We start from the raw sequence: 11,413 nt of genomic DNA, 5'->3' as shown, positions 1-11,413 counted from the left end.
GCTCTCTGTCACCTCCAGACCTGTGCTTTCCAGATTAGAAGATAGGCTTGTCTCATTTTATTTTCCTATACCAAAAATTCCTTTTTCAATGTGCTCTCGTTGTAACCTACACGTACCTCATTATAGCACTTATCACTCAACACTATAACACCCCTGGATTGTAAACTCTGTGTTTACTTTCATATCCCCAGTGCCTGGCACATAACAGAGGCTCAATAAACAATTAAGTTCGTTCATTCATTCATTCATTCATTCATAATAGGGTAGCTTCATCAGAAGGTCCAAAATCCAATGGTCAAGACACACTCTCCAACAGTGCAGTCTACTTTTTTTTTTTTTTTTTTTTTGGATGTAGACCATTTTTTAAAGTCTTTATTGAATTTGTTGCAACTTTACTTCTGTTTTATGTCTTGGTTTTTTTGGCCACGAGGCATGTGGGATCTGAGTTCCCCCACCAGGGATTGAACCCTCACCCCCTGCATTGGAAGGCAAAGTCTTGACCACTGGACCACCAGGGAAGTCCCATTGTGCAGTCTGCTTTTGCTCCACTTCACTACTAAAGGTTGTCTTAATAAGAACCTCTCCTGGTTGGGCATTACTCAAGTTTGCCTATTATGTTCTTTATCTGTGTTTTCATGGTTGACCATCAATCCCCTTCACATAAATATATTTGTTCTTTAGATATGTTAACGTATTTAACCAGTTAAGTATAGTGTTGCCAGCCTGGGTGCAGTTGTGTCTTTTCGAAGTGATTTTAATATATTATTTTTGGCCTCATCTGCTTTTGTTGATTTTATGCTTCATTTTTTCCCCAAGTTCTTGTGGAGGTTGGTAACTCTCCCCTATAGTTCCCATGTTCTGGCGGCCAATAACAGCAAGGCCGTGTATTAACATTTTTCTCTCTTGGCTTTTTCTGGTTTGCAATAAAACAAATACGTTTTCCAACTGTTGGTTGCAACTTATCTTTTTTTGCAGGATTCTTGCTTGTCCATGGGAAGAAACACTAATTTTGGGGAAAAGATGACACTAATGGAGAGATAATAAGAGGCAAGAAGTAGATTCAGAATGCTCTTTCAGATACTTGAAATATGAAAAATAACACCTCATTAATATCTGAAAAATACCTGAAGACTAACTGCACATGTAAAGCACTCATTCCCCTTTGCATTCCTGTTCAGTGAGCGCAGCACTCGGGCTTCAGGTCTTGTCCTGCACAGAACACTTGTCAGTAGGGTCTCCCAGTTACCCACACCAGAGTGCACTTCTCAGTCCTTCCTGCTCTTATTTCACTGGTAAACACTTACCCTTTTACACACTTGCCTCCATTCTTCCCTTTCCTTCTTTTACCCCTCCCGGTACCTGCTGGGCCTCTTTGAGCACCACTGAAGTTGAAAATATATTTAATTATTTTTATTATGAAATAAGTTAGGAATACAGAGCATAGATAACAATGTAATGAACATCCATGTATCCAATAATAAGTTTAAGAAAAAAATTACAGATACAATTCTAGCCTTCAGTGTTTTCTTCCTGGATGCATTTCTACTTTCCTCTCCCCAGAGGTTCACCACTAGCTAGAATTTATTAGTCCCGTGCATAATTTTTATACTTTTACTATGGAACTTTGCATGTTTAGTATTAGAGTATTGATATCCCAGTAGGATATATATACTACTGGAACTTTTAAAAAGCTATTATATTTTTTTGCTGTTTAGTCATGTTGATACATGAAGCTCTAGTTCAATAATTTTCACAGATTTATATGTCTATTATATGAATATATGAAATGTAAGTGTTGATGGATATTCAAGTGGTTTTCATTTTCATTACAAGCAAAAAATGCCGAACTGAACATTTTAATACGAATTTCCTATGCATATGTGAGACTGTCTCTAAGGAATATCCTTGGAGAGAAAGTGCTGGGTCACAGAATACTTACATCTTCAGCTCTACTAGATACTTCCATACTGCTTTCCAAAGTGATTTTTCTGATTTATACTCTCACCAGTAGTGTATAAGTGTTCTAGTCCCTCCATATGCCAGCCAATCACTGGCATTATCAAACTTTACATTTTTGGTTAATCTGAGGGGTGTGAAATCATATCTCATTATGGCTTTAATTTGCACTTCTATTTTTAGTGGGGTTGGGCATCAGGTTTAAATGGCATTTTCTCTTCTATAAATCCCTTTTATATCTTTTGTTATATAAAAACTAGCCTTTTATGATTTATGATAGTTCTTTTTACCTTTTCTTATTAATATTTTCTTGGTTATAAGCATTGCAAAAATTTTTCAGCCTGTGGTCATCTTTTAACTTTGTTGGTGGAGTCTTTGTATGAAGTTTTAAATTTTAATGTACTTTAACAATCTTTTCCTTTATGGACTGTGATGATTATGTCTTGTCTTTCCGTATCTTAAGGTCTTCAAAAGGACATTTCCCCCTCAAAACATTCAAAACATTTAGTTACATTTTTCATATAAATTTGTTCAAACCACCATGGAATTTATTTTTTAATATGGCATGAGGTAAGGGTATGATTTGCGTTTTTTTCTACAACCAATGGTCTCAGATTTATTTATCAAATAATCTATTCTTTTCCCACTGGTACACAATGCAACATCTCTCATATAATTTCCATATATATAAAGGTATGTTTCTGGGTTCTAACTCTTTCATTGATTTTTTTTTGCACAGTACCAGAAACATGCCGGTTAGCTCTTACAGCATCATAATAAGACTGAACACAATGCTTCATATGTTGTAGAGGTTATGTCCTGCATTAGGACACCAGGCTGAAAGGATGGGTGGAGTCTGAAATCCAAATCTTGCTTTGTGCATGCTGGCACAGGACTGTGTCTGCCTGGAAGGAGGTGCACATTTTTTCTAATTCACAGGAAGACATTGTTAGGCACTTTTTCCTCCTCTGGAAAATTGATAAAGGCTATCAGAAGCCCTGAATCAAGGTGTGATTGGGCAATTCTCCTGCTTTGTCCTTCTTCAAAGGTGTCTTGGCTCTTCTAGGCCCTTCACTCTTGCTGAAAAAAAAAAAAAATTTTTTTTTTGCTTAGATTTTCATTAGTCTTGCACGGTTTCTTTATTACTTTGTGGGGGCATTGGCATCTTTTTGATATTTAATCTTTTCATTAATTGATATGGCCTATTCACCCATTTATACCTTGTTAATAATGCTTTTTAATACAGTTTAATAATTTCTTCATAAAGGTTTTAAAAATACTTTGTTAGATCTACTCCCAAGTTCTCTCTCTCTTTCTCATTGTTGTTATCATGCACTGATACACACAGAAAATTGAATTTTATAACTATGTGTTACTGATATTTAGGAACACAATTTTTGTATAGTTATGAATATACTTTCCTATGGTTATTGTCGATTCACAGTGAATTTCCAGTTCAAAACTTTAATCCACTTTTCTTCTGGGGTACCTGTGGCTTGTCATTTCCCATCCAGTGATTTGTAAGAACTTTTAAAAGATTAAGGCTAATTGTTTTTGTCATATGTATTGCAACTTTTTTTTACAGTATGCCATTTGCCTTTTAGTTTTATTTATGTTGTTTTCCTTGACTACAGAAAATTAGAATTTTTATGGAGTTACATACACCAATCTTTTGTAGTTTTTATGTTTCCTCATACCAAGATTAAATAACTGTTAATTTATATTTTCTTTTTAGTTATTTTCATTTAACTTTTTAACTAATCTGGAATTTGTTTTGGTAATTTACTGTAATTAGCAATGTCTGTTTTATTTTCTCTTCCCAGGAAGTTAGTCAACTGTTCCAGTGCCATTTTATTCTTCACTGAACATTACCTCTATCATGAATTTGTGCTTGAAGTTTTCCTTTTCAGTCTGTTAACTATCTGAAGACTTAATAAGTGTTGGGATTTTAGTCCATCCATTAAACAGTTTTCAAAGCCAAGAAGATACTTTGCCTTACCACTGCAGTAGTTTGGGAAAATGGTCCCAGCAGAGAATTCATGTCCTCACATCGTCTACCCCCAGTCTGGCTGATATAGAGTGGACAATCAATAGGTAAGAGACAGATGAATAAACTGAGGAAAAGAAGAGACACCTTTTTACTTACATTTATTTTTTTTTGGCAAGGAGATATATTTTTAACTTTTTGCAAGTTAATAATCCAGGAGACTGGGAAGGAGAAACTGATACAGAGGAATGGGAAGGAAGGTATGAAAGGGAGCATGCCTAGGAACATCCTAACTGGTTAGTTAGAAGTTGAAACAAGTTCAGTTAGGAAAAGATACACTTCAGGTATGATACAGATGACAAGGTTGAAAGATTTTTGTTTTGTTTTTTCATTACAGAAAATTTTATACAGAGAAAACAGTACAGTAATCCACATGAACCCATCGCTATCGTCAACAATTATCAGTTCAAAAGTTGGTATTGTTTCATGTCTCCTTCAACGCATTCCACCCTTCTCCCCACCACTGGATTACCTCTAAGAAAATCCTAATATTCTATCATTTCAAATATGAACATCTGAGCATGTGTCTATAAAATATAAAGTCTTTCTGAAAATAAAACATAGTCACAGTATTCAGGCTGAATTTGAATTTCCGATCTACTTACCTAACATATTAAGGAAGTCTAGCTCCTTTTGATTAAAGTGGTAGAGTGTAAACAACCTTCAATTTAGGGTTAGGAGATCTACCTGCATTTAAGCCCTGACTCTCAAGTTCTCATCTGGTGACACCAACAATGCTCTTCTCTTATCGACTCTAAATTTCCGTTTCCTCATCAGTAAAAGAAGGATAAGTAGCTGTCTTATGCATTTCAGAAGTGTCGTCAGAATTGGGTAACAGAAGTGAAATAAAAGGATCTAACTTCCAGTCCCATCTTCTCCGTTGTGAATGATCCCACCCACCCCACCCCCATCCCAGGAGAGATCTTCTGAAGGCAATAGATTATCTTTGTCCAGCCTTGTCTTTAGTTTTTCTTGCTCGGGTTTCTCTTACTGAAAAAACACATTACTGTGGTACTTTTTTTTGTTTTTTTAACACTTTAGTAATTTTGAATACCAAGAGAACAATGTTTAGGTTTGTATCTCTCACCTCTTCATTTCATTTATCCTGTGTTTTTCTGTAGATTTTTTAAAAAAATTATTTAATTAATTTATTTTTGGCTGCATTGGGTCCTCCTTGCTGCGCGGGCTTTCTCCAGTTGCGGTGAGCGGGAGCCACTGTACGCGGCGGTGCGTGGGCTTCTCATTGCTGTGGCTTCTCTTGTTTCAGAGCACAGGCTCTCTAGGGCAGGGGGGCTTCAGTAGTTGTGGCTCATGGTTTCTAGAGCTCAGGCTCAGTAGTTGTGGCCGCTCGGGCTTAGTTGCTCCACAGCATGTGGGATCTTCCTGGACCAGGGCTCCAACCCGTGTCCTTTGCCTTGGCAGGCGGATTCCTAACCACTGCACCACCAGGGAAGCCCTCTCTTTAGTTTTAATTGCACTGAACTGAAACTTAAATTTTCAAAAGCTAATTTTAGTGGCCTTTTGGCCAGCAGAGCTTCCAGATAACTAACAGGAAAAATGTTTTTGTTTCCTTCCCTACAAACAGCCACAGCAACCATAGAAAAGCATTTAACTGGGTACATTTTGGTTGCTTAAATCTTCGTCCATCCTTGGGGAGAAATTACTCATCTCCCTATAGTGGTAACTATAAAGAGAATGTTTTCCTAAAAGGGGCCAACTGGGCGGCTCCCTCTTTTCCCAACGCCCCTATATCTATTCTTAGATCTGGAGATCCGCGGCAGCTTTTATTTTTCTTCTTCCTAGTTCCCAGACCTTCCGCGGGGCTGCAGGAGTCCAGGCTGGTGGGTCGGGGCGCGTGGGCCGCAGTGCCGACCGCGCACCTCGCCGGCCGCTGCAGGGCCCGGAGACGGCACTTGGCGGAGTCCGCTGAGTCGGTTTCTTCCTGCGCGACTCCCGGCCGCGCCGCCGCGGAGAGCGGGATCCGGTCTCGGGAGGCTGCGCCGGCCCGGGGTCCCGTCTCGGCCGGCGCGGGGGCCACGGCCACTATCACCCGGGCCGGGCGGGCTCTTGCTGCGTCCTGCCCGTTTGCCACGGTTCTGCGGGCACCGCATCTCAGCCGAACCTCTCGCAGGCCCCAGAGCTGTGTTTTGGCCCTGGGTGGGGGAGGGGGAAGCAGAGGAGGAGAGGGAGAGGGCGGGGGAGGGCGGCGCCGGGCGCGGAGCCGCCGCCTTCGCATAAATGGGCGGGCGTGGGTGCAGATGGGGTCAGCCGGGAACGCTGGCTGCGGGCGGTGAGCCGGTCTCGTCTTCAGACCAGAGCGGCCGGCCTTGGTGCGGGAGGGGCGGCCGGTTTGGAGCAGGGTCGGTCATGGCCAGTGGCAGCTGCCAGGAGTGCGAGGAGGAGGAAACTCTGAAGAAGTTGATAGTCAGGCTGAACAATGTCCAGGAAGGAAAACAGATAGAGACGCTGGTCCAAATCCTGGAGGATATGCTCGTGTTCACTTATGCCGACCACGGTAATCGTTTGCCAGGGAACTGCCCCTTTACCGCCCCCCCGGCCCCCCGGCCCTCCTTCCCCACTGGCCTTTTTTTTTTTACAAACTTTCTCCCCCCGAACTTTGTGGCCGCACAAACCTGGATTCTTGAGAAGCCGCAAACTCTCTACTCCTTAGGGCAGAAAAGAGCTGACAATTCTAGGAAGGTCTTGAGCTCACTTCTTTTGCTTTCTCCCTCCTTTTCAGACTTAAAAGCGGTGCCATGAATCGTGACTTTGCTACTTCTCCCTAACCCCCTTCTTTTCCAGCCTCCAAGTTATTTCAAGACAAAAATGTCCACGTGCCTCTGTTGATCGTCTTGGATTCGTATATGAGAGTCGCTAGTGTGCAGCAGGTAAAGGAGTTGTTTTCATTTCTCCCATTTACCTTTCTCGTTGGAAATAGGTGTTTTTCTATTAATATTCTATACCGAGAGTTCTGGGTTATTTCTGAGGTTTGTCCTGACAAATCGCTGACTGTGGTTTTAAGATGGAAGTGTTTTCAAATCATTATCAAATGTTAACGGTGTAAGAGGGCCAACTGTGTGCTCCCTAATTGTATTTAAGAAGTAACTTTATACAATCGGCTGACAGAATATGGATGGTGGTGGGAGGAGAATAATAATGGGTTGAGGTTTAGTTCTGACATTGGCTAGTTCATCACTGCTTAAATAAAATTATTCTAAGAATCTTCCCAATGTACAGCATGTCCTACAGATGACACAATTGTGAATAGTTTGGAAAAGAGGAATAATGAACAGTAATAGAACTAGTAATAAATTAATAAAATGAAGTTACTGGCAAACTCTCATAGGTTTAAGGTTTTCTTTATTTTTAAACTTGAAGACAGATTTCTAACCTTCTTTAGTTGTAGTACACCTTGTATTATCTAAAGAGAGTGATGTTTTAGGATTCCCCTATAAGTTTAAATCTATACTTCTCAACTGTTTTCATATGAAATGAATGTAAAAGTGAATCTTAGAATCTGCACCGTAGGAAACCCAGAAATTTGTTACATATCTTAGATATATTTAAAAAGGAAACTTAAGATGATAATTAAGGATGATTTACAGTCAGAACAAAATTACTGCCTAAGGTTAACTTCCTTTGTAGATAATTGAGATTTGGGGAACTGAAATTACTTTTTTCATTTGCATGTTAGATCCTGAAGGGAAAGAGAATTGAACTTTGAACTCTGTCGAGGTGCAGTGTTTCTTAATACCTACTTGAGAGGCTAGACAGATGTAAGAATTATCTGGATCTCAAGTCTGTATCTGTCTATCTTATGCTAATCTCTGTGTCTAGCTATGTCTAGTTTGGGTGAAACATATATCTAGCTTCTTTTATATGAAGATGTTTATATCTCAGATAAATGGTTACTTTTATTTTTCTTCAACTGAAACATTTCCCATCTGACTATTGATTTTCAGGCTGTTAGCAAATAAGATCATGAAAAAATGGAGACATCATAAAGACACTGTTCTTTTTAACACCCAATGTCTGAATTTTGCCCATGAAACATGAGTCACTCCCTGGCACTGGCCTATTGTGCTTGCTACTCTCCACCCACATCATCCTTCTTACTTGCCTCTGCTTTGGTGTTCCAAAGTGCCTTGTCTGGCAGCCGCCATTCCTTGGATTCTGTTCTTGGTAGAGTCTCCTCTGCCAGATACAACTCAGAACAATTGGGCCCTGGATGGCCTTTGGTCTGCAGGGTCCAGAGGAGGCAGTGCTAGACTTGAGAATCTAGGGAAGCCTGCAACATTCCCACCACCTAATTCTTCTTCATTTTAGAAACTGCCTGAGCCAGGACATGTTTGTTTGGAGTAGTTATGAATGTCACTCAATATCCTTGCCCAGTAGGTACCAGAGATAAATGAAAATAAGGAATTGTCTTTTGATTTGGTAATTTAATGGAATAGAATTATTAGTTTCAGCACAATATATTAATCTACAAAGGGCATTATATATATTATATCATTTGATTCTCGCTGGACTCTCACTATCCTCTCAGAAATCTCACTGAATGTTTTTTCCTCAGAAAAAGTAGCTCATTTAGGATTGCAGAGCTAGTGACAGAGTTAGGACTCAAGCTTCACACACCTTCAGAATCTTTTTCCATCATATAGTAGGTGCTGATATCATAAGATTTTTGCGCAAGTAAAAAGTACAATGGTATGGTACAAATACTGTGGCTGTGCTACGCACAATGACATTATTGATTTAAATTATCATTGATCTTATCAAAGGGATGTGGAGTGGGGTAGCTCTACTGATATTTTAATAATCCACTTAAAAGAAAAAAAAATTTTCCTTCAGATTTCTTCATATTACTGGTGAAATTAGTATAGATATTCTTTAAAGCTTTATATCTTGAATCAGCTGGAGGTGCTGAATTAAAAGCACTTGATGAATTTAAGGAGTTAAGGTAAAGTACCCTTCAAAAGTAAATAGTAAGGTTTATTTTCAGAATTCATTTAACATGACATTCCAGACTCTGAATTTTTATTTTCAATGTCTTTTCATACTTTATTAGTTCTCCTTAATAAATGACAATCTTTAGAGAATTGGTAGTTAGGCTGCTGTCTTATAAATTTCTTTTCCTGTCAGTCATCTGATCATTTCTCTGTGTTCTTCAATTTACATTACTTTTCTTTATCCACACAGTTTCCACCTTTGATGTAAGTGAGTGAAATATATGAAAGTGACTAAAATTTTCTTTAACCCCTAGACTCTTTCCCATTACTTAGATACTTGAGTTTACAGAATAATTATAATGAAGTGAAACTACCAATTTAATTGTATTATAACTGTGCAGGATGGGAGCCTTCTCTTTTTGAAAGATAAGCTTTTAATTGAATACATTAATGGATCAATTGTTACCTCTGCTTTGCTGCTAGCAATTCTATTTAATCTTGGAAGCTCAGTTGCCTCAGTCTTTTTGCAAAGCAATTACTGATGCTGCTATTTCATCAAGCAAAGCAAAACAGGTTTTCTCCTTGAGTCAGCCATGCAGGTGCAGAGATGAGTATAGCATCCTGTGTGATTTATGATTTATTTCCCACCAGAAACTGTTCCAAATGTTAATTTTTGAAATACTTGAGGAAAAAAGTCTTGATGATTTTATGAAAGCACAAAAATAGCCAGTTTCTATGACATCCGGATTGTCAATGTCTGTTCTGCTTACGTGGAGGAGGTTGTCTACTTAAATATAGGTAAAAATAGCTGTCAGAAATTGCTTCCTTTTCAAGGAATTTGAAATCGTGTAAGAGGAAATGATGACAGAGTAAAGCAATTCATGCTTAATCCAGAAAAGATCTGGAAATAATATTGTAAAGAGATCTTATGTAATCACTTTTATCTTATTAAATACTCCTTGTTTATTCCTGTAAACAAGTAGGAAACATGCCATTATTCCTTTTTGGTTGCATAGAGATTTCTCCCCTTGTCACTCAACCCTCTGTACCACTCAGCTCCAACTCACGTATCCAGTCTTATTTAGCAATGGGCCCCTCTTTGGCAGCCTCCTCACCATTTAGCATCTTACTTTCCTTCCTCACAACTCATCAGTATTAGAAGTTTCCATTTCCCTATTTTGAGTGACCAAATTTACAATTCTTTTGAAATCTGACTCAAATCCTACCTTTTCTGTATTATATTCTTCCCTGAGTAATTCTAGGGAATCCTGCTTTCAGGATTCATATTATATTGGTATTTATCACACATCGTGCCTAGGCACTTTTTCATTAATCTCTAGATCTGCATGTATATGCATTTTCTATTTTCTTTTTCTGACTATATCAAGTTTAGTTCTGTAATATCGTAGAAAGAATTGAAGAGTCCTTAAATTTGGGGAGGAAACTATAACAGGAAAAGTGAGTTAAATTTAATCTCTAGTTTGGAATTAAAATATCGTATTTAAAAAATGTATTTTTTTCAGAAGTAAAGAGCAGCTTATTCAAGTTGGCATCATGTATAAATGAGCTGAATGAAGGTATATTTAAAATGCATCAGTAAGATCATACTTAATTTGGAAATGTGAGAGAGTTTAGGGACACTTGTGATGTCTAGACCTCATCAGCTCATATTTAGGGGTATGGAAGAAATCTAGAGGGGTCCACTGAGAAATTCTACCTCCTCTCTATCTCATAGTGCCTTTCTCTTTTACCTATGAAAGATGTTACATTGTCATCATACGATGCTACTTCTTTTGCTATTTTTTCTAGCTCCATTATCTGGGGAGCAGTCTTTCCTGATAACTTACACTTTGCCATCAAAATCTCCAACTTCCCCTAATCCTCCATTCCAAACTACTTCATTTCTTCTTATAATTAAAGTACTAAATATTTAGAAGAAAATCTGTCAGGTAGATATGCCTTAAAAGGTATGAAGGCCTGAGAATAACCTTTCCTGTACTTCATAATTTTGGTGTGTCCTCTAAAACTATTTTTTTGTGTGTGTTTTATTTCCTTTTATTTAGACAATAGGCAGTCTATTGCCTTCATCATTCAGAAATGTTATAATAATTTTTGTATGCCTTTTCAGTAGATTTTTGAAGAAAGATGTATTCTAAGTATATGAGTTGCTTTTCTCAGTAAGCATCTTTAGAGTATCATTTTGTTTTAAAATAATTATTTTAAAATAATGTAGCCACCTATTCTATTAAGAATGAAGAGATTCTTTGACTGAATATATTCTATTTGTGTGGTTTTTAAAAATATGTGAATATTTGTCTTTCTTGTTTTTAGGTGGGTTGGTCACTTTTATGCAAATTAATAGAAATCTGTCCAAATACAATGCAAAGCTTAATGGGTCCCCAGGATATTGGACATGATTGGGAAGTCCTAGGGGTTCACCAGTAAGTATGTAAAAACAAAC

The 11,413-nt window shown here is 38.2% G+C and overlaps 1 protein-coding gene and 1 long non-coding RNA gene across 2 annotated transcripts in view; one reads left to right on the top strand and one right to left on the bottom strand.

Moving 5' to 3' along the window:
- Positions 1-1,608: 1,608 nt before the first annotated feature.
- Positions 1,609-4,875, bottom strand: LOC114486502 (uncharacterized). Its single transcript, XR_003680374.2, has 3 exons — positions 4,609-4,875; positions 3,956-4,070; positions 1,609-3,036 (listed from the first exon to the last, which is right to left on the bottom strand). It is a non-coding gene; the product is annotated as an uncharacterized lncRNA (long non-coding RNA).
- Positions 4,876-6,211: 1,336 nt separating this feature from the next.
- LRRK2 (leucine rich repeat kinase 2) overlaps positions 6,212-11,413 on the top strand; it is a 172,505-nt gene continuing 167,303 nt past the window's right edge. The window contains exons 1-3 of the mRNA XM_024122804.3: positions 6,212-6,518; positions 6,806-6,891; positions 11,284-11,393. Of these exons, the coding sequence (XP_023978572.2) occupies positions 6,242-6,518; positions 6,806-6,891; positions 11,284-11,393 (473 nt within the window). The 5' untranslated portion in view covers positions 6,212-6,241. The remainder of the gene's footprint in view (positions 6,519-6,805; positions 6,892-11,283; positions 11,394-11,413) is intronic.

Source organism: Physeter macrocephalus, chromosome 6 (assembly GCF_002837175.3).
Source record: "Physeter macrocephalus isolate SW-GA chromosome 6, ASM283717v5, whole genome shotgun sequence".
In the NCBI taxonomy this organism is placed as follows: domain Eukaryota; kingdom Metazoa; phylum Chordata; class Mammalia; order Artiodactyla; family Physeteridae; genus Physeter; species Physeter macrocephalus.
Note: the sequence above shows the minus strand (reverse complement) of the source record. Positions and strands in the feature narration are given on the sequence as shown.